Raw genomic sequence first — 23,441 nt, 5'->3', positions numbered from 1 at the left:
AACCTAGACCTAAGCCTGAGACTAAGTGCTTCTACTGGAAAGGGACTGGTCACTGGAAGCAGAACTGCCCCAAGTATTTGGCGGATAAGAAGGATGGCAAAGTGAACAAAGGTATATTTGATATACATGTTATTGATGTGTACTTTACTAGTGTTAATAGCAACCCCTCAGTATTTGATACTAGTTCAGTTGCTGAGATTAGTAACTCGAAAGGAGAGTTGCAGAATGAACAGAGACTAGTTAAGGGTGAAATGACGATGTGTGTTGGAAGTGGTTCCAAGATTGATATGATCATCATCACACACTCCCTATACTTTCGGGATTAGTGTTGAACCTAAATAAATGTTATTTGGTGTTTGCGTTAAGCATGAATATGATTTGATCATGTTTATTGCAATACGGTTATTCATTTAAAGTCAGAGAATAATTGTTGTTCTGTTTACATGAATAAAACCTTCAATGGTCATACACCCAAGGTGAATGGTTTATTGAATATCGATCGTAGTGATACACATATTCATAATATTGAAGCCAAAAGATGCAAAGTTAATAATGATAGTGCAACTTATTTGTGTCACTACCGTTTAGGTCATATTGGTGTAAAGCGCATGAAGAAAATCCATGCTGATGGGCTTTTGGAATCACTTGATTATGAATCAGTTGATGCTTGCGAACCATGCCTCATGGGCAAGATGACTAAGACTCCGTTCTCCGGAACAATGGAGCGAGCAACAAACTTGTTGGAAATAATACATACTGATGTATGCAGTCCGATGAGTGTTGAGGCTCGCGGCAGGTATCGTTATTTTCTGACCTTCACAGATGATTTGAGTAAGATATGGGTATATCTTCTTGATGAAACATAAATCTGAAACATTTGAAAAGTTCAAATAATTTCAGAGTGAAGTGGAAAATCATCGTAACAAGAAAATAAAGTTTCTACGATCTGATCGTGGAGGAGAATATTTGAGTTACGAGTTTGGTCTTCATTTGAAACAATGCGGAATAGTTTCGCAACTCACGCCACCTGGAACACCACAGCGTAATGGTGTGTCCGAACATCGTAATAGTACTTTATTAGATATGGTGCAATCTATGATGTCTCTTACCGATTTACCACTATCATTTTGGGGTTATGCATTAGAGACAGCTGCATTCACGTTAAATAGGGCACCATCTAAATCCGTTGAGACGACGCCATATGAATTGTGGTTTGGCAAGAAACCAAAGTTGTCATTTCTTAAAGTTTGGGGTTGCGATGCTTATGTGAAAAAATTTCATCCTGGTAAGCTCAAACCCAAATCGAAGAAATGTGTCTTCATAGGATACCCAAAGGAGACAGTTAGGTACACCTTCTATCATAGATCCGAAGGCAAGACATTCGCTGCTAAGAATGGATCCTTTCTAGAGAAGGAGTTTCTCTCGAAAGAAGTGAGTGGGAGGAAAGTAGAACTTGATGAGGTAACTATACCTGCTCCCTTATTGGATAGTAGTTCATCACAGAAATCTGTTCTTGTGACTCCTACACCAATTAGTGAGGAAGCTAATGATGATGATCATGTAACTATAGATCAAATTACTATCAAACCTCGTAGGTCAACCAGAGTGAGATCCGCACCAGAGTGGTACGGTAATCCTGTTCTGGATGTCATGTTACTTGACCATGACAAACCTACAAACTATGAGGAAGCGATGATGAGTCCAGATTCCACGAAATGGCTTGAGGCCATGAAATCTGAGATGGGATCCATGTATGAGAACAAAGTATGGACTTTGATTGACTTGCCCGATGATCGGTGAGTCATTAAGAAAAAATGGATCTTCAAGAGGAAGATGGACGCTGGTAGTAGTGTTACTATCTACAAAGCTCGAATTGCCGCAAAATGTTTTCGACAAGTTCAAGGTGTTGACTACGATGAGATTTTCTCACTCGTATCGATGCTTAAAAGTCTGTCCGAATCATGTCAGCAGTTGCCGCATTTTATGAAATCTGGCAAATGGATGTCAAAACTGTATTCCTTCATGGATTTCTTAAAAGAAGAGTTGTATATGATGCAACCAAAAGGTTTTGTCGATCCTAAACGTGCTAACAAAGTGAGCAAGTTCAAGCGATCCATCTATGGACTGGTGCAAGCATCTCGGAGTTGGAATATATGATTTGATAAAGTGATCAAAGCATATGGTTTTATACAGACTTGCGGTGAAGCCTGTATTTACAAGAAAGTGAGTGGGAGCACTACCGCATTTCTGATAAGTATATGTGAATGACATATTGTTGATCGGAAATAATGTAGAATTTTCTGGAAAGCATAAAGGAGTGTTTGAAAAGAGTTTTTCAAAGAAAGACATCGGTGAAGCTACTTACATATTGAGCATCAAGATCTATAGAGATAGATCAAGACGCTTGATAAGTTTTTCAATGAGTACATACCTTGACAAGATTTTGAAGTAGTTCAAAATGGAATAAGGAGTTCTTGCCTGTGTTGCAAGGTGTGAAGTTGAGTAAAGACTCAAAACCCGACCACAGCAGAAAATAGAAAGGGAATGAAAAGTCATTCCCCATGCCTCAGTCATAGGTTCTATAAACTATGCTATGCTGTTTACCAGTCCTATTGTATACCTTAGCATCTTTCTGGCAAGAGAGTACAATAGTGATCTAGGAGTAGATCACTATACAGCGGTCAAAATTATCCTTAGAGGACTAAGGAAATATTTCTCGGTAATGGAGGTGATAAAAGAGTTCGTCGTAAAGAGTTACGTCGATGCAAGTTTTTTACATCGATCTAGATGACTCTAAGTCTCGATCTGGATACATATTGAAAGTGGGAGCAATTAGCTAGAGTAACTCCGTGCAGAGCATTGTAGAGATAGAAATTTGCGAAATACATACGGATCTGAATGTTGCAGACCCGTAGGCTAAACTTCTCTCACAAGAAAAACATGATCACTCTTTGGGTGTTAATCACATAGCGATGCGAACTAGATTATTGACTCTAGTAAACCTTTTGGGTATTAGTCACATGGAGATGTGAACTAATCACATAAAGATGTGAACTAGATTATTGACTCTAGTGCAAGTGGGAGACTGAAGGAAATATGCCCTAGAGGCAATAATAAAGTTATTATTTATTTCCTTATATCATGATAAATGTTTATTATTCATGATAGAATTGTATTAAGCGGAAACTTAGTACATGTGTGAATACATAGACAAACATAGTGTCACTAGTATGCCTCTACTTGACTAGCTCGTTGAATCAAAGATGGTTAAGTTTCCTAGCCATACACATGAGTTGTCATTTGATTAACAGGACCACATCATTAGAGAATGATGTGATTGACTTGACCCATTTCGTTAGCTTAGCACATTGATCATTTTAGTTTACTGCTATTGCTTTCTTCATGACTTATACATGTTCTTATGACTATGAGATTATGCAACTCCCGATTACCGGAGGAACACTTTGTGTGATACCAAACGTCACAACGTAACTGGGTGATTATAAAGGTGCTCTACAGGTGTCTCCGATGGTACTTGTTGAGTTGGCATAGATCGAGATTAGGATTTGTCACTCCGATTGTCGGAGAGGTATCCCTGGGCCCTCTCAATAATGCACATCACTATAAGCCTTGCAAGCATTGTATCAAATGAGTTGGTTGCGGGATGATGTATTATAGAACGGGTAAAGAGACTTGTCGGTAATGAGATTGAACTAGGTATTGAGATACCGACGATCGAATCTCGGGCAAGTAACATACCGATGACAAAGGGAACAACATATGTTGTTATGCGGTTTGACCGATAAAGATCTTCGTAGAATATGTAGGAACCAATATGAGCATCTAGTTTCCGCTATTGGTTATTAACCGAAGATGTGTCTCGGTCATGTCTACATAGTTCTCGAACCCGTAGGGTCCGCACGCTTAAAGTTCTGTGACAATCGGTATTATGAGTTTTTGTGTTTTGATGTACCGAAGGTAGTTTGGAGTCCTGGATATGATCATGGACATGACGAGGAGTCTCGAAATGATCGAGACGTAAAGATCGATATATTGGACGACTATGTTTGGACACCAGAAGTATTTCGGGAGGTTTCGGACAAATACCAGAGTACCGGGGGGTTACCGGAACCCCGCGGGGAGTATATTGGGCCTAATGTGCCTTAGTGGGAGAAGAGGAGGGGCGGCCAGGGCAGTCGCGCGCCCCCTCCCCCTCTTGTCTTAATTGGACAAGGAGGGGGGCGGCGCCCCCCTTTCCTTCTCTTCTTCTCTCCCTTCCTCTCCTACTCCTACTCCTACTTGGAAGGGGGGAGTCCTACTCCCGGTGGGAGTAGGACTCCTCATTGGAGCGCGCCATAGGAGGCCGTCCCCCTCCCCCTCCTCCACTCCTTTATATATGGGGAGGGGGCACCCCTTGGAGACACAATAATTGATCATTGATCTTTTAGCCGTGTGCGGTGCCCCCCTCCGCCATAGTCCACTTCGGTCATATCGTAGCGGTGCTTAGGCGAAGCCCTGCGTCGGTAACTTCATCAACACCATCACCACGCCGTCATGCTGACAAAGCTCTTCCCGGAAGCTCTACTGGATCGTGAGATCGCGGGACGTCACCGAGCTGAACGTGTGCTGGACGCGAAGGTGCCATACGTTCGGTACTGAGGATCGGTCGATCGTGAAGACGTACGACTACATCAACCGCATTGTCATAACGCTTCCGCTTACGGTCTACGAGGGTATGTAGACGACACTCTCCCCTCTCGTTGCTATGCATAACCATGATATTGCGTGTGCGTAGATTTTTTTTTTTGAAATTACTACGTTCCCCAACACCATGTCCATCCCCGTGCAAGTCGTCGCCATGGACGACCAGGAGCTATCTGAGATGGTCGGGAAGAGGTGCCCCATGCCGCTGCCTTGCTCTTCCATAGAAATGGGCCCTCTCCAACAGCCACCGCCGGATCTGGTCTGCCGCTGCCCGTTCATGCCTCCGGCGACCCCAACCGTCACTGGATCGAACCACTGCTGCCATTGACAACACGCACGGGATCGAGATTTTTTTAAAGTAATAGTAGTAGTGCGGGGTATAAGACCCGCTACAGATAATTAGTAGTAGCGCGGGTGGCACCAGCGCTACTACTACAAGTTAGTTGTAGCGTTGTAGTAGTAGCGCGGGCACATGCGCTACTACTAGCTATTTATCCCGCGCTACTACTAGGCTTTTCCCTAGTAGTTTCATAAGCATTATCCATAGTAGAGGTAGCATCATCAATAACTTGCGACATATCAGAATTAATAGCATGTGGTGGTGGTGCAAGTTTACTCATAACAGAAGGTGAATCTAAAGCAGAACTGGATGGCAGTTCCTTACCTCCCCTCGTCTTTGAGGGATAAATTTTAGTCTTAGGATCCTTCAGATTCTTCATAGTGATAAATTGGTAATAATCCCAAGTGACTCAGCTATGCTCCCCGGTAACGGCGCCAGAAAAAGGTCTTGATAACCCACAAGTATAGGGGATCGCAACAGTTTTCGAGGGTAGAGTATTCAACCCAAATTTATAGATCCGACACAAAGGGGAGCCAAAGAATATTTGAAGGTATTAGCAACTGAGTTGTTAATTCAACCACACCTGGAGATTAATTATCTGCATCAAAGTGATCAGTAGCAAAGTAGTATGATAGTTTTGATAATAGTAGCAGCAGTAACGATAACGGTAACAATGATAGCAGTAATTTTGTAGCAAGTGTAACAGTGATGATAGCAGTAGTAACTTAGCAAGAACAATATAGGATAAATTCGTAGGCATTGGATCGGTGACTTGTTGGATGATATTCATCATGAGACAGTCATAACCTAGGGCGATACGGCACTAGCTCCAGTTCGTCAATATAATGTAGGCATGTGTTCCGTAAATAGTCATACGTGCTTATGGAAAGAACTTGCATGACATCTTTTGTCCTACCCTCCCGTGGCAGCGGGGTCCATATTGAAAACTAAGGGATATTAAGGCCTCCTTTTAATAGAGAAACGGAACAAAGCATTAACACATAGTGAATACATGAACTCCTCAAACTACGGTCATCACCGGGAATGGTCCCGACTATTGTCACTTTGGGGTTGCCGGATCATAACACGTAGTAGGTGACTATAACTTGTAAGATAGGATCTAGAACATGGATATAATGGTGATAACATAAACGGTTCAGATATGGAATCATGGCACCGGGCCCAAAGTGACAAGCGCAAAGTCATAGCAACATCAATCTAAGAACATAGTGGATACTAGGGATCAAGCCCTAACAAAACTAACTCGATTACATGATGAATCTCATCCAACTCCTCACCGACCAGCGAGCCTACGACGGAATTACTCACTCCTGGTGGCGAGCATCATGTAATTGGCGATGGAGAAGGGTTGGTGATGGTGAAGAACGAAGATCCCCCTCTCCGAAGCCCCAAACGGACTCCAGATCTATCCTCCCAATGAAGAACAGGAGGTGACGGCGGCTCCGTCTCGTGGATCGCGATAATTCTTTCTCACTGATTTTTTCTAGAAAAATAGGATTTTATAGCGTTGGTTTCAGGGTCTGTGGGGCCACCAGGTGGGGACAACCCACCTGGGCGCGCCAGGAGAGGAGGGCGCGCCCTGGTGGGTTGTGCCCACCCAGGTGCCCCTCTCCGGTAGTTCTTGGCTCCAGAAATTCTTATTTATTATATAAAAATTCCTCGCAAAGTTTTGTTCCATTCCGAGAACTTTTATTTCTGCACAAAAACAACACCATGATAGTTCTTCTGAAAACAGCTTCAGTCCGGGGTTAGGTTCATTCAAATCATGCAAATTAGAGTCCAAAACAAGAGGAAAAGCGTTAGGAAAAGTAGATACGTTGAAGACGTATGAGAAAGAAATAGCAATAAAACTGAACGATCATTATGTAAGCTAACGAATGGGTCTTGTCCATCACATCATTCTCCTAATGATGTGGTCATGTTATCAAATAACAACACATGTCCATGGTTAGGAACATTAACCATCTTTGCTCAACGAGCTAGTCTAGTAGAGGCTAACTAGGGACATGGTTTTTGTTTATCTATTCACACATGTATTTAGATTTCCGATCAATACAATTCTAGTATGAATAATAAACATTTATCATGAATAAGGAAATATTAAATAACAACTTTATTATTGCCTTTAGGGCATATTTCCTTCAGATTGAACCCATTACAAATCACCTCTCTCATTGCAAGAAAAATCAATCTAGTTGGCCAAACCAAATCAATAGACCCGAGAGAAATACAAAGCTATGTTAATCATGCATAAAAGAGTTCAAGCAAGACTCAAATAATATTCATAGATAATCTGATCATAAACCCACAATTCATCGGATATCAAATAGATCTCCAAGAATATCGAGGAGAACATTGTATGAAAGATCAAAGAGAGAGAAGAAGCCATCTAGCTACTAGCTATGGACTTGTAGGTCTGTGGTAAACTACTCACACATCATCGGAAGGGCAGCAAGGTTGATGTAGAAGCTCTCCGTGGTCGAATCCCCCTCTGGCAGAGTACCGAAAAAGGTCTCAAGATGGGATCTCACGAAGACAGAAACTTGCGGCGGCGAAAAATATTTTTGATGTGCTCTCTAGTCTACAGGGAATATTGGGTATTTATAGAAGAAAAATTAGGGTTGGAAGTAACACGGGGGGCCCACAAGCTTGTGGGGCGCGCCCTACGAGCTTGTGGCCATCCCGTGCCCTTTCTGGCCTTCTCCGAAGCTTCCAGGGTGTTTTGTGGTCCAAAAAATCGTCAAAAAGTTTCGTTTTGTTTGGACTTCGCTTAGTATTGATTTTTCGTGAAGACAAAAACAAGGAAAAAACAACAACTGACACCGAGCACTAGGTTAATATGTTAGTCTCAAAAATTAATATAAAATAGTATAATAATGCATATAAAATATCCAAGATTGATACGTTGGAGACGTATCATCCTTGTCGCGTCGTATGCATGATCTTGTTCACCGAGAGCCTCGATGCTCAAACCTCGCTTGGGCATTCAAAGTTTGTAGTGGCTCTTTCAGTATCTTGTACCTTTGTTTTTGTGTGTGTCTCTTTGTTTGTTTGTTTTACTTTTGAACTTGGATTTGTTGCTCGATGTTGTGGTGGTTACTTTATACTTCCTCCGTTTCTTTATGTAAGATGTATTATTTTTAGCACGGTGACCAAGGAACATAATCGCAGACATGTTTCAACGAAATTACCTTTGGCAAATTTGTTGGTTGGTGGCAAGTAAATCAATTAGTCCAAGAAAGTAAGAGATACATGCAATCGACAGAGAGATATTTTTCTTCTTCTGCTACAAGGAGAGATATAGAAAATCATGAGAGAGATAGTTTCCCTTTTTCTGGAGGGCTAACAAGAGAATTATGAGGAATTAGAAGAAATGCACCTTACATTCTGGATTTTTATCAAAAAACAAATACACCTTATATAAAGGAACGAAGGGAGTAATATAAAGTAGGGTAACCCTTTTTCATAAAATCTATGCAAGGGTTCAACGACGATGACCGCGGCTCTAGAGAGCTGATCGTTACTTCGTTAGGGGCACGTGCATGAAGACTTCCTGACTATCAACGACAAGGTCAAGCCGGTTCAGGTAGAGGGGCGTGCTACAACGGTGCGTCAGCGGCTCGATTTGACCGCAGTAGTGGTCATTCGGTGGTCTCGGAATCTCGATGTAATTTTTATTATGTTTGAGATGTTTTGTACATCTGTTGAACTTTTATAATAGATCTCATTCTTTAAAAAAACTGAAGCAATTATTCTTTTTTTGAGACAAAAGCAATTATTCTTGTGAATGAATGAATAAAGGAGGTTTGGACTGTAAAATAATGGTGCGTTTTAGCCTGACGGGTTAGATGGGCCGGGATGGTTTGGCCCATCTCATGAGCCAGTCCCTCGGTTGCGCCAGTTGTTGTCCACGGCCCACAGGCGAAACCACAGCCGACCGCCGCCCCTCCCGTCTCCCTGTCCCGTCCCCTCCTGCATCGTTGAACCAACCGAGCTCCAAAGTAAACCCCGCGCCCAAAATCCCCAAACCCTAACCGCTACACCACCCGACCCCACCCCACCCGGCGGAGCGGCAGCTCCCCGGCCGCCCGGCGGTAATCAGCGCCGGCGAGGGAAGGTGCCGGGAAGGCGGCGGCGACCTGCGGGATACCGGGACAGGCGGCACACGGTCGCTGAAGAGCGAGCGCGCGAGCTGCCGAGGAGCAGTGAAGCCCCCGCCACAGCCCCCAACGAGACTCGCTACAGACAACACGGTAAGGCACCTATCGCCGAATGGCCGCTTCTCCATTGCTTGCTCAATCTGTCAGACATCGAGCATTCTTGTGAAAATCGATTTTTTTTTCAGAAAAGTCAAAGATTTTGGAATTTTGGTTGTGTAGCAAAACCTACCAGTTATAATGTTTTCAAGTAGCTCGATAAGAGAAGATAGCTTAATCAGGACGCACCCGCTTGGAGACTAATGATAGGCCGGGTCAAACTGGCCCTTAAGGACCGTTTGACTGAAGCAGACGACCTAAGTTTCGTCAGTTGGGTAAAATGCAAAGGCTGTGGACTACTATACTGTAGCTTTCAAAATAATAAGAGGCAGAGGAACTGGGGTTCACAAGTCTTGTGTGCAGTGGCGGAGCCAGGAATTAAGGATCAGGGGGGCCAAATGACTCAAACTTTTGATAACAGGGGCCAAACAATACTAATACATGTATTTTTGTATAAATTACACACTGTTCATCTACTAATTAGCAGCAAATCAGTGATCTTAGTGGGGGGGGGGGGGGGGGGGGGGCTGCTGGTCCCCCCTGTCTCCGCCACTACTTGTGTGTGCTAAAACCTAAAAGTGCTAGCTGCTACCGGGGAGTGTTGATGGGTGCCAATTTTAGTTTAATTTAATTCGTATGTAATTCCATTTTCTGAGAATGTTAAAATATGTTTGTTTGATGTTTGTTAGGACAGTTGATACAGCCATGGATATCACTCAGATTCTCCTAGCTGCGCAATCTCCGGACGGTAACCTTCGGTCCGTAGCAGAAAGCAGCCTTAAGCTGTTTCAGGAGCAGAATCTTCCCAGGTTCCTGCTGTCCTTATCAGTGGAGCTCTCGAATGACGGAAGGCCGCCAGAGTCTAGAAGACTTGCTGGCATTATCCTTAAGAATTCGTTGGATGCTAAGGATTGTTCAAGGAAGGAGCTACTTGGTCAGCAATGGGTCAGCCTGGACTTGTCGATCAAATCGAGGATTAAGGAATCGTTGCTGCTAACGCTAGGATCTTCGGTGCCTGATGCAAGGCAGGTCTCATCACAGGTTATTGCAAAGGTCGCCTCCATTGAGATGCCCCGTCGTGAATGGCCAGACCTCATTGCCAAGTTATTGGGAAACATGACGCAGCAGGGTGCATCTGCGCCACTGAAGCAAGCAACTCTAGAGGCGCTGGGGTATGTCTGCGAGGAGATTTCTCCTGAGCACTTGGAGCAGGATCAAGTCAATGCTGTTCTGACCGCTGTGGTCCAGGGAATGAACCAGGCAGAGCTAAGTGTTGAAGTCCGTCTTGCAGCAGTTAAAGCTCTATATAACGCTCTTTATTTTGCTGATAGCAACTTTGCAAATGATATGGAGAGGAATTATATAGTGAAGGTAATTTGCGAGACTGCTGTATCTAATGGAGTGGAGATCAGACAGGCAGCTTTTGAATGCCTTGTTGCAATTGCATCCATATATTATATGCACTTGGAACCTTATATGCAAACTGTATTTAACCTGACGTCTAACGCTGTCAAAGGAGATGAAGAATCAGTTGCACTTCAAGCTATTGAGTTCTGGAGCACAATTTGTGATGAAGAGATTCAACTCCAAGAAGAATATGAGGGATATGACAATGCCGACTCTAGTGCAAATTTTCGCTTTATAGAAAAGGCACTCCCTTCACTTGTTCCAATGCTGCTCGAAACTCTGTTGAAGCAAGAGGAAGAGCAAGAGCAAGATGATAATGTCTGGAACATTTCCATGAGTAGCGGGACGTGCCTTGGACTCATTGCTAAAGCTGTTGGTGATGCGATTGTCCCTCTTGTCATGCCATTTGTTGAGGCTAACATCACAAATCCAGATTGGCATTGTCGTGAGGCAGCTACTTTTGCATTTGGTTCTATCCTTGACGGTCCTTCTCTTTCGAAACTTGCTCCACTGGTACATGCTGGACTCGATTTCTTGCTCAATGCAATGAAAGATCCCAACAGCCAGGTAAAAGACACCACTGCATGGACTCTTGGGCGTGTGTTTGAATTTTTGCATTCTCCAACAAGTGTGAATCCAATTGTAACAAGTGGAAACCTTATGCGTATCATGACAGTGTTGCTCGAGAGTAGTAAGGATGCTCCAAATGTGGCTGAGAAAGTCTGTGGAGCTATATACTTTCTTGCCCAAGGTTATGAAAATACAGCAGATTCAGTTTCTTCTGTGCTTACACCTTATCTTCCTAGTGTCATCACCACTCTCCTTTCTGCTTCGGACTGTGCTGACACGACCCATTTTAGGCTTCGTTCATCTGCTTATGAAGCATTGAATGAGATTGTGAGAGTCAGCAACATAGATGAAACTTCAAGCATTATAGGCCAGTTATTGCTGGAGGTCATGAGAAGATTGAAGTTGACATTTGATCTGGAAATATTTTCATCAGGCGACAAGGAGAACCAGAGTGACCTGCAGGCTTTGCTGTGCGGTGTACTGCAGGTCATCGTCCCGAAACTGAGCAACTCAGATGCGGAGCCCATTATCACCCAGAATGCTGATCAGTTGATGTTTCTGTTTCTCCGTGTCTTTGCTTGCCACGGTTCTACTGTACATGAAGAAGCAATGCTTGCTATTGGTGTTCTTGCGGATGCTATTGGTCCAGATTTTGTAAAATACATGCCGGAGTTTTTCAAGTACCTTGAAGCAGGCTTGCAGAATCATGAAGAATACCAAGTATGCTCCATTTCTGTTGGAGTGGTGGGTGACATTTGCCGTACACTAGAAGATAAAGTGTTGCCATTCTGTGATGGAATTATGACTGTTCTCCTCAAGGATCTTTCAAATCCAATGCTCAACCGGTCTGTCAAACCTCCCATTTTCTCATGCTTTGGAGACATTGCTCTTGCTATTGGCGAGAATTTTGAGAAATACCTGCCATATGCCATGCCAATGCTTCAAGGAGCTGCTGAGCTTCTTGTTGTTTTAGATCAAAGTGACGATGATATGGTTCACTATGGTAATCAGCTCAGACGGGGAATATTTGAGGCTTACTCTGGCATATTACAGGGTATAAAAGGTCCAAAAGCTCAGCTGATGGTACCTTATGCAACCCACCTGTTGCAGTTCACCGAAGCTGTCTACAAGGATGGGAGCAGGTGCACATCATTTTCATTGTCATTTCTTCTAGTTATAGACCCAAAGTGGTCGGACCCTTCCCTGGACCCTGCGCAAGCGGGAGCTACATGCACCAGGTTGCCCTTTTTTTTTTATATGAGTGACTGTTCCGTTTCTTAGCAGTATATGCATATGTCTGCTTTCAGGGATGAGAGTGTGACAAAGGCTGCAGTTGCAGTCCTTGGTGATCTCGCGGATACACTTGGCCCAATATCAAAAGATCTGTTCAGGAACCACCTCTTCCATGTCGAATTCTTTAGGGAGTGCCTTGATTCGGACGAAGAGGTCAGGGAGACTGCATCGTGGGCGCAGGGAATGATAAACCAAGCAGTGGTTGCTTAATATGCGAAATCATTTTCTGTTGTTGGTTTTGCTGGAGGTTTCTTCTTGTGCATCTGTAAAGTCCATTTGCCACGGATGAATGGAAGAATTCCAATGTATATGTAGTGTCAGTAGTAGGGGATCCTTCAGTGATGTGTTCGACTTGAACTGCTAAACTTACTAATGTGTTTGACTTGTTGCTTATCCATGCTATGTTGTCTATGTTACTTTAGTCTTTTTCTGTCATATGCTTTCATCCTGCCTGATTGGTCCTTGTTGTTGGTATATGTTCTATTGCAGTGCAGTGTTCTTGTTAATATGGTTTCATGCTACCTGATTGATCCTTGTTGTCGCTATATATGACTTGTCACACTATTGGCATGAATTATGGCCATGTCATTTTGTCGGAATTCTTTCAGTGGAGTTTATTTTGAACATATGGTGTTGTAACATTGTGCTGGAGAAACATCTTTGCAGAGGGCTTTTCTCAGGTAACTCGTTATATGAGTACTAATGTTGTGCACGGACAGAAGCGGCGCAGGCACCATTTCATTGTGGGTCCACATCACTGGTCTGCACCTTCTCCACGCCACCGCCATGACTCAACCCAGTTGGCCTGATCTGACCGATCCTTTCTCAGGTTTTTTATTCTCACATTTATTTATTTGTTTGTTTTTGTAACGCTGACTACCTGAAGTTTTAACCAACCTGACCAATCTTCAGACTCGAACTATTTTTGTGTGTGCCTGGAATCTGAATCATGAATGCATGACTGGTTCTCAAAAAGGAATAGATGACTGCTTTTTCTATTTGATTAGATTGAGTTATCCTTCAAATGTGCATGTACTGCTGCTGTTAACGTCCTGGATTAGTTTTGAAAAAGATACGTTTGCTGTTTCTATTTACAGAGCAATATCCTGGCAGCACTCACCTAGTCTCGAACAAAATATTTGTAGTGAAAAAAAAGGCATGGTTGGAACTATGTCACTGTGAGTTGTTTTTTTAATAACAGAAGAGTGACACCAATCTGTTGGTGGTATGGTTGTAATCTACATTTGCACTAAATTTTCTTGCATGTATCGGTATTTCATTACTTTAACTATTCCCCGGCCTGATCTCCTTTTGTATCTTCTCTACATTAGATCTAGGCGCACTGGAGCATCTTCTGAATACATCAGTACACAAGCTTACAGGGTACAGCTAAACAGAATTACGTCCTCATTTATTGGTACAAACGTAAGGATGAGCCCAGCTAGCTAAGCCAATCCTGGGAGCTTTCGTGACCTTGTCGCTGGAGTCGACGAACACCTTGACTCGGCCGGTGTTGTAATCCATGGTGACAGAAGGCGTCGGGCGGAACGACGTGGACGTAATTCTTCTCGGCGCCGGCGTCGGGCTTGTGCTCTGTGATCTTCTTCTTGGCCTCCTCCGAAGACAGGCCGACCACCTCCGGCCATGAATTCTTCTCGGCGCCGGCGTCGGGCTTGTGCTCTGTGATCTTCTTCTTGGCCTCCTCCGAAGACAGGCCGACCACCTCCGGCCATGAATTCTTCTCGGCGCCGGCGTCGGGCTTGTGCTCTGTGATCTTCTTCTTGGCCTCCTCCGAAGACAGGCCGACCACCTCCGGCCATGAATTCTTCTCGGCGCCGGCGTCGGGCTTGTGCTCTGTGATCTTCTTCTTGGCCTCCTCCGAAGACAGGCCGACCACCTCCGGCCATGAATTCTTCTCGGCGCCGACGCTGGCGGTCGCCCCCGCTGATTCCATTGCCTACTTGCTATTTACTCCCTCCGTTCCGAAATACATGACGCTGGGGTTTTTTCCGACCAGGTGAAAAAGCAGCGAAATGACCAGGTTACCCTTCAGTTTTGAATTCTCTCCTCGTCTCCACCCAGGTCGTCTTCCAGATCCGCCCGCCTCCGTCGCCCCCCACCTCTGGATCCTCCACCTCCATCGCCCCCGCCTCCGTCGCCCCCCACCCCCAGATCCTCCACCTCCACCTCCACCTCCATCGCCTCCCATCTCGCCCAACGGATCCCCTCCCATCCTCCCCAACTTCCTAGGCCAGCAGATCCCCCACCTCGTCATCCCAAGGCCAGCGCCCTGCTGCAGATTGCCGCCACCCTCCCAGGGCCTCGCCATCTCCACCTCCAGGTACTGCAGATCACCGCTGACTTCAGGTCCTGGTCGTTCAACAGGTCCAAAAAGGGGCAATTCAGTTGCAAATTTAGTATGACAAAATTCAGTATTGGAGCATGATGTTGGGAGGATTCAAAAAATCAGTACTGCATTGGAGTAAAAGTGCAGTACTCCAATGATGTTGGAGTATCATTAACAAAAAATCAGTACTACTGAAACAATTGCATGATGTTGGAGTATCATTAACAAAATAGCATGATGTTGGAGTACAGTTGCATGATGAAGTACTACAGGGGCAGAATCACTTTTACAACGTCATGCAACATCATTTTCATGACAACAGTACTATTGCATGATGTTGGAGTACTATAGTGCTTGATGTTGCATGAACTTATACCGTGGCAGTACCTGAACAGGCTCCAGGTCCAGCAGGTGGAGCTCCAAGCTCCATTGCACCAACTTCAGAACAGGCAGCAACTGAAAAAGGAAATAGACATAGTCAGGGCAGAGGCATGGATTTTGATCTCAACTGCACTCCAGCCGAAGAAGAAGACATACTCCAAGATGATATGAACATGGAAGAGGAAGAGGGCATCGATCCCGGTCAAGATGCAGTTGGTGAGCTCCAGTACTCCTGCCATGAACAATCAATAGTTCATTTGTACCCCTATAATGGAGTAGCTAGCCAGTGTTGAGCAATTAAAAAATCCATTTGGTATTAACAATGTTTAACAACAAAGTTTGGTATTAAACGTGTGTGAAAATTGATTTTCTAAACCCACACATTCCCTGGGACTTGATGCCATATTCAAGTTCTAAGATCAGGTCATAAATTGTTTCCTAGACCATGGCTACCTTGGGACATTGTTTTGGTATCACAACTGTCACAGGATGGCATATCACTTAAAATGACAGGCACATCAAGCAGTCAAAGCAGAGGACATCCCAAATTGATTCAGTCAAACAACAGATCCAACAGCAAGAAGACTGATTATAACTACCTTGGGTAACATCGCCGTGCTGAGAGAACGCGTCCTTGCACTGACAAAAAATGCATTGTGATAGCAAAATCAGCAAGCAGGATAACTCAGAAATTGGATGAAATTTACATTTAGATGAAATTGGACAGAGTGTTTGCACCAAATTTCAATTGACAAAAAATGCATTGTGCTAGCGAAATCAGCAAGCAGGATAACTGAGAAGGAGTACATACGAGGGCATCTTAATAAATAGGTTCACAAATCAGATATCTGGGAGGAAGTCTTGGCAGATCTCAAACGCAGATTCAGGTTCAGGCATCAAACATATTGTCCTTGCACTGAACACCAGGCATCCTCAACCATAAGTCAGCAGTAATCTCGATTTGTTCAATGTTCACATGGATTGCTCCTAACATATACTCCCTCCGTTCCAGATTACTCGACGAGTAATCTGGAACGGAGGGAGTACATTCAGTTAAAACTGCACAAAGTGTTTGCATGAGGCGCCACCTTTCTTCCCCAACTGAGCATCGCCTATGCCACGAACCCTAGAAATAATCCCCAAAATATTAGACCTCTCCGATCCCCTTTCCCAAATCAGATCACCACAAGAAATTTTGACATTGACTAGTAAGAGTAGCTCATTTAACAAGTTTCTGAAAATGAACAGTAACTCTAGTTTCTGAAAATGAACAGTAAGAGTAGCTCATTTAGCAAGTTTCTGAAAATGTAACTCTAGTTTCTGAAAATGAACAGTAAGAGTAGCTCATTTAGCAAGTTTCTGAAAATGAACAGTAACTCTAGTTTCTGAAAATGAACAGTAGCTCATTTATCATTTGAGCATTTCATCATTTGATCATTTCTTGTTGTTTTTCATTTGATCATTTGAGCATGGACTAATATATTTTTTCATTGTTTTGTTTCTTGTTGCAGTTGTTGAGCAAGGAGTTAGAAAAAAGAAAACCCTCACTAACGAGCAAAAATATGCTGCTTATGTGGCATTGCATTCAGTGTGCATGAGCAGAGGTGGCAAATTCAAAAGAAATGATAAGAAAGACCTTGCACATTTTTGTAAGGTTGAAGTGAGGAGTATACAAAGAGTTTGGCAGAAGGCGATGGAGCAAATTTCAGAAGGTTTAGAGGTGGATGTTTCCGATCAGAGAAAAGGAAACTCTGGAAGAAAGCCAAAGGACATCAATTTAGAGCAAATACCTACCATCCCACTAAATAAGAGGTCCACTATCAGATCTCTAGCTTGGCAACTCGGATGTAGCCCTACCACACTGCATAGAAAGTTCAAGCTGAGTTTGATAAAGAGACACACAAACTGTGTGAAGCCAGCTCTAAAAGAGAAGAATAAAAAGGATAGGATGGAATTTTGTATGTCAATGCTTGATGAGACAACGATCGAAACTTCAAGGCCTAAATTCAAGACAATGCATAATGTTGTGCACATTGATGAAAAATGGTTCAATATGACAAAGAAAAATAAGACCTACTATCTGCTGGATGGGGAGGAGCCTACGAGGCCTATACATGGCAACTGTATTGGCAAGGTGATGTTTTAACGGTCGTTGCTAGGCCAAGGTGGGACCGTGAAGGAAACGTGACCTTCTCTGGGAAAATTGGTATCTGGCCATTCGTGAAAGAAGTTCCTGCTCAGAGGAGAAGTGATAACAGGCCCAGAGGTACAATAGAGACAAAGTCAATAAAGGTCGACAGAAAAGTGATGAGGGAGTTCCTGATATAGAAGATCTTACCAGCGATACAAGCAGTTTGGCCTGAAAGTGATGCTGGACAGACCATCTACATCCAGCAGGATAACGCTAAGCCCCGTATCTTGCCAAATGACCCAGAATTTCTAGCTGCCGTCGAAAAAACTGGACTTGATATCAGAATAATACAACAACCAGCCAATAGCCCTGATTTGAATGTGCTTGACCTTGGGTTTTTCAACTCGCTGCAATCCCTGACAGATTGTCTGAGTCCTAAAACACTACAAGACCTTATTAATGGTGTTTTGGAGGAATTTGATGGCTATGAGGTTTACAAGCTCAACAGAATTTTCCTAACTCTGCAAACGTGCATGATTGAGATCCTGAACCATGCTGGGGGCAATGGGTATAAAATACCACATGTGAACAAGGAAAGACTTGAGGGTCTTGGGAAGCTACCTCCAAGATTGTCGTGCCCTCAAGAGGTTTACGCAAATGCCCTACACAACTTAGGGCTAATGGCGAGGGTTCAGTGATGGAAGAGGCCTGAATGCTTGTTGTCAAGAGACCTGAGATGAGGCTTGTGGAGTATGCTTGTTGCATCCTTGTTATTATTTGTGTGGAGTATGATTATCATCCATATCTGAGTATGTTTGCAAAGGCTTGTGTGGAGTGGATTTTTTTGCTCCATTTGTATGATCATTTTAACTCCATATGTTTGCATCGGCTTGTGTGGAGTGAATTCTCTTATTTTCTTAGGAGGAAAGGGCTAGGAGAGGAAAGGAGTGGAATAGAAAAGGAGAGGATTAATTTAGATTTAATTAGCAGAAAAAGTTTAATTTAGATTTAATTAACAGAAAAGGTTTATTTTAGATTTAATTAACAGGAAAGGTTTTAATTTACAGTTAATTTCCAGATAAGAGAAGAGAAGAGAGGAGAGATAAGAAGAGAGTAAGTAACTGGATTAAGCTATTGGAGTAACTCCATGGAGTACTAACGTCCAGGAGTACTGCAATGCTTTATTAATAAATATACTACTGCTGTCCTACACTATACTCCTACTCCAAGAACTACTCCTACTGCCAAGTACTCCAATTTAGTGGAGTACTGAAGAGAAGAGAAGAGAAGAGAAGAGAAGAGAAGAGAGAGGAGAGGAGAGGAGCAATATACACTAAATTACTCCACTAAACAGCAAAAGATTTCATTTAATTAGTTTAATTAACATAAAAGGGTTTAAGTTAGTTTAATTAATACTCCAAATCTGAAAGGTTTGAGTTAATTTAAATTAACTGAAAAGAGAAGAGAAGATCTACACTACTCCAAATCTTGAACTCACTTTTTTTATTTGAGAAGAGAAGAGCAGAGCAAGCACTGCTACTGCTCCAAGCTAATATGACAGTAAATCAGAAACTCCAAATCTGATTATTCAGGTACTCCAAATACTGGATCTGCTTGCTACTCCAAATTTTGCAACCACTACTCCAAAACAGTACTGAAACTACATAAACTACAGCACAACAATTGCAGTTTTGAAGTAAAGCTTCAGTTAATTTTAAAGTTTAAATTAAAGTTTCATTTAAAATTGAGAGAAGATGGAGAGAAACTACAGTAAGTACTGTTGGAGTACTCACTAACTACTGTAAGATGAGTACAGTACAGTACTGCTGCAAGAGGAGTACAATACTCCATTAGCTCATTGCAAATTTAACCAAAACTACACTAGCACAGATGTTGGTGAGGAAACAACAGTACTATTGCAAGAGGAGTAGTAAAATCGTCAGCGTCGGGCACCACAAGCACCACCGTCAGCGTCGCCCTGCAAGCACAACAAAGTATTGGAACTCTGAACCGAACGACAACTGAAGCAAAACAATCGACCATCAACAGTAAACCTTTGAAGAAATGTTGGAGTGCTGCTGCTACTTGGTTGATTACAGAGAGCTCGGTAGGCAATTAAGGCCTCATAACTGACATTAGCATCTGTAACATTTGCTAGCACTACTCCTAGCAGTACACAAGATCACAAGAATCTCCATTTGCTAGCACTACTCCTAGCAGTACACAAGAATCTCCATCTGACATTAAGTTTTCACGGAGAAGAGACAGGAAGAGGAAGAGAGAGCAATACCTCAAGGAGCCATCATCCATGGACGCACAGCCGGGCCACCACGTCCATCCACTCGCCACCTGACGCAACGGCTGCTCCTCAAGGAGTCGCTCATGGAGGCCGCGCGCGAGGAGGACGGTGGCGGCCGCGGCGACGACAAGCTGCTGCAGGTGGTGTTCGACCGCATCCTTCGGCGTCAGGTGGTGTACGACGCGCTTGGGCAGGGCGGAGGTGCCGTCGTGGGTCCAACTGCTCACCATCGCCTACTACTCCTCGTCACCGCCGCACAGATGCAGCAGCTCCCCACCGCCGCACAGATCCGGCAGCTCCTCACCTCCACAGTTCCTCTTCCCGCAGCTCCTCCGACTCCAGCAGCTCCTCCGGTGGTAAAAATCGAATCTTGGGACGACGAACCAGGGATGACGCGAGAGAAAGAGGGCAGCGGCGACGCGGTTAAGGGAGATGCAGCGAAGCAGGCGAGGGAGATGCGGCTGCTACGCGGGCGAGGGAGATGCGCGGCGACGCGGGCGAGGGAGATGCGGTGGGAGAGAGGCAGAGAGCGATAGGGGCGAGCGAGACAGAGAGACTGAGAGCGATGCGGTCGAGGGTAAAAATGGAAAACGCGAATATTTCGTAGCGTTACGAGATTTCAACGTGCAGACGTAAATATGCCGTACATGATTTTGAACATGGATGGACGATGATGTGGCATGATCGTTGATATGCCGTACATTTGAACTAAGCTATGTCTTTTTTTTTATGTTTGAAATGTCATCATATTGTCAAAATGAACATGTTGCAAGCGCCGGCTGCTGGCGCGCGCTGAAAAGTTTAGCGCGTCTGTTGGAGCGGCGCGCGCAATTTTTTGCAGCGGCCGCTAGAACCCTGCGTCGTGCAAAAAGTTTCTAGTTCGGCGCTATGAACATGTTTTAACGCGTCGCGTGGTTGCGCGCTTGTTGAAGATGCTATTAGAAAGCGAGGACGAGAGTAGCAGGGTTGCACCTCCCTCAACGGAGTCTCGGGCTGTCGGCGGCGTGCTCCTCTGTCTAGTGTTGGTCGTCAAAAGTTAATCCTTTTGAAGGACGGCTTGTCCGGCGAGTAGATGGGCGTGCTCGGGAGGAGGGCGCGCAACTCGCGGGCTGGGGCTGGGGCACGGTTGCTTGGCTCGGAGTTGAGGCTGAGCATGTCGGTAATAGACGAGGAAGAGACGAAGCTACGAGAGTTGGAGTCTCTCTCGGCGACGGCGTGCTCCTCTGTTTTGGATTCGAACTCAGACGCCTAACGTACATCCATATTCTACTGCCGCCGGACTGAGTGCCCGAGTCGGTGCCCGACTTTGAACGACCTGCCAAAGCTTTGTAGGCCATAAAAGCACAAGCAACGCAAACGCAACGAAAGGCAAGAGATACAAGCTCGCAACGCACGAGAAGCAAAAAAAGATAGCTAGCTAGCTACCTTCCATATACCAAAGGAGGCATGTCGTCGTCCTTCCGCCGCCGTGCGCTGGTAGTGCTGGCGGCAGTTCTCATCCTCGGGCTGCTATTGCTCCTCCTCGTGCCGGCCATTGCTCACGCAGACAGCATCGCCGCCGCCGCCGCCGGCGGTAGACGTACCAGCAGCAACGACGTTCGTCCCAACCTAAGACGGAAGAAGCTCATGCCTACTCAGACCCTCGACCTACGCGGCTACCGGCTACCACAGAGCAGTTGCTGCCGGGCGCCACCGCAAGCTACTCGAGCCTTCTCCCGGGCCTTCTCCCGAGCCTTCCCCGGCGCCCTCTCCCGCACCTTCTCCCGCGCCTTCTCCCGAGCCTTCTCAGAGTGGTGAAAGCGCCGTCGCCGAGGTCGACGTGGCGAGCTACGGAGCCGTCGGCGACGGCCAACACGACGACACGCCGGCGTTCCGGGAAGCATGGGCCGCGGTTTGCTCCTCGCCTCAGCCGGCCACCCTCGTGGTCCCCAGGGAGAAGACATACCTCGTGAAGCAGACCACCTTCTCGGGCAAGTGCAGGTCCCCGGTCACCTTCAGGCTGGACGGCAAGCTGGTGGCGCCCGCCAGCCGGTCGGCATGGCCCGAGGAGAACATGAGGTGGTGGATCATGTTCCGCAATATTGAATTTATGCACCAGCCAACTCATCCAAAAGTCCGAACTGATGGAGAGAGATGGGCAATATATTTCAACACTCCCCCTCATGTCTAGGCGACGTGGGATCGATGTAGGCCGCAGAATCGTTTTTATTTAATACTGCGTTGGCAGGGTCTTGAACTCAAGACCTCTTGGCTCGGATACCATATTGAATTCATGCACCAGCCAACTCATCCAAAAATCCGAACTGATGGAGAGAGATGGGCAATATATTTCAACACGCAACGTCGACGGGCTCACCGTGACCGGCGACGGGACCATCGACGGCAACGGCGAGGCGTGGTGGAAGACCTCTTGCCGGGTGGACAAGAAGCTCAAGTGCAGCAACGCCCCGATGGCGCTGCTGCTCAGCAGGTGTAACAACCTCACGGTGGAGAACATCCGGCTCCTCAACAGCCAGCAGATCCACATGTCGGTCGAGGACTGCCAGGACGTGCTCCTCAAGGGCATCACCATCACCGCCCCCGGCGACAGCCCCATGAACGACGGGATCCACATTGCTCGCACCAAGGACATCCAGGTCCTGGATTGCGACATTAAAACAGGGGACGACTGCATGTCCATCGAGACCGGAACCGAAAACCTCTACGCTTCGAGGATAACCTGTGGCCCGGGACACGGGATCAGCATCGGGAGCTTAGGCGGCGACAACTCGGAGGCCCGAGTCTCCAACATAACAATCTACAAGGCGCACCTCTCCGGCACGACCAACGGCGCGCGCATGAAGTCGTGGCAGGGAGGAAAAGGGTAGGCCAAGGACGTCACCTTCGAGGACATAACCATGGAGGAGGTCCATAACCCCATAATCATCGACCAGAACTACTGCACATCGGCGGATCCCGCCAACCCTAAGCCGTGCAAGAAACAAACTTCGGCGGTGGAGTTCAGCAACATTCGGTTCAAGAACATACGGGGCACCAGCGCGACGAAAGAAGCTATCAAGCTGGACTGCAGCGACACCGTCCCATGCCGCGATATATTGTTGCAAGACGTGAAGCTTACATTTCATGACCGTGGGCACAAGCACATGCACGCTTCCGCGACAAGTGTATGCAACAATGCCAAGCTAACCGAATCTGGCACCAATGTAGATCCCAAGACCTGCTGAGACAACAACAACAACAACAACAACAACAACAAAGTAAATAGTATAATCTTGTGGATATGGATTTGACATTTATGTACTGCAAATATTCGTATCTATACAAATCATACACCTTGTGTCATTTATATGATCACCTTATGAGAACTGAGTTTGTAAGGCGTACAACTAATTTCCTGGATAAACAAGATACTGAGTTGATCAAAGATTTGATGCGTGGGTGGTGTGAATTTCTTCGGGGGTCATGATCCCTATGTTCATGAGGCAATCGCCCGGTGACTCGGTTTTGAGCACTCTTGATCTTTGTTGTGGTTTCCAGTGACAACTTTTGGTATGGTGCTTCAGTCCATCGAGCTTATATCCACGTGTTGTGCTAGGTCTAGGTTAGCTAGGCATCCTTTGTTGGTTGGTTGTTTACTCGAGGATATTGAAGCAAGACATGGCTCTAGATGTTGTTACGCCAACTAATATGCT

The 23,441-nt window shown here is 45.2% G+C and overlaps 2 protein-coding genes, 1 long non-coding RNA gene and 1 pseudogene across 4 annotated transcripts; 2 read left to right on the top strand and 2 right to left on the bottom strand.

Annotated features, from left to right (window-relative positions):
• The first annotated feature begins 9,014 nt into the window (after positions 1-9,014).
• Positions 9,015-12,988, top strand: LOC123189156 (importin subunit beta-1). 2 transcript variants are annotated; one of them, XM_044601508.1, is made up of 3 exons: positions 9,015-9,318; positions 10,016-12,440; positions 12,606-12,988. In XM_044601508.1, the coding sequence occupies exons 2-3, from the start codon at positions 10,027-10,029 to the stop codon at positions 12,799-12,801; spliced, it is 2,610 nt and encodes an 869-aa protein (XP_044457443.1). In that variant the 5' UTR covers positions 9,015-9,318; positions 10,016-10,026; the 3' UTR covers positions 12,802-12,988. The 2 variants fall into 2 exon arrangements, with proteins under 2 accessions (XP_044457443.1, XP_044457439.1); XM_044601504.1 differs by having other exon boundaries at positions 10,011-12,440.
• A 1,044-nt stretch (positions 12,989-14,032) lies between these two features.
• LOC123117911 (uncharacterized) lies at positions 14,033-14,746 on the bottom strand. Its single transcript, XM_044538606.1, has one exon. The coding sequence runs from the start codon at positions 14,543-14,545 to the stop codon at positions 14,033-14,035; it is 513 nt and encodes a 170-aa protein (XP_044394541.1). The 5' UTR covers positions 14,546-14,746.
• A 184-nt stretch (positions 14,747-14,930) lies between these two features.
• On the bottom strand, positions 14,931-15,603 carry LOC123089710 (uncharacterized). The gene is made up of 3 exons (XR_006442366.1): positions 15,476-15,603; positions 15,326-15,394; positions 14,931-14,961 (listed from the first exon to the last, which is right to left on the bottom strand). It is a non-coding gene; the product is annotated as an uncharacterized lncRNA (long non-coding RNA).
• Positions 15,604-21,195: 5,592 nt separating this feature from the next.
• On the top strand, positions 21,196-23,185 carry LOC123116865 (polygalacturonase ADPG1-like; annotated as a pseudogene).
• Positions 23,186-23,441: the final 256 nt, after the last annotated feature.

This window comes from Triticum aestivum, chromosome 1A (assembly GCF_018294505.1).
Source record: "Triticum aestivum cultivar Chinese Spring chromosome 1A, IWGSC CS RefSeq v2.1, whole genome shotgun sequence".
NCBI lineage: Eukaryota > Viridiplantae > Streptophyta > Magnoliopsida > Poales > Poaceae > Triticum > Triticum aestivum.
This window is presented reverse-complemented; position numbering and strand designations above follow the sequence as displayed.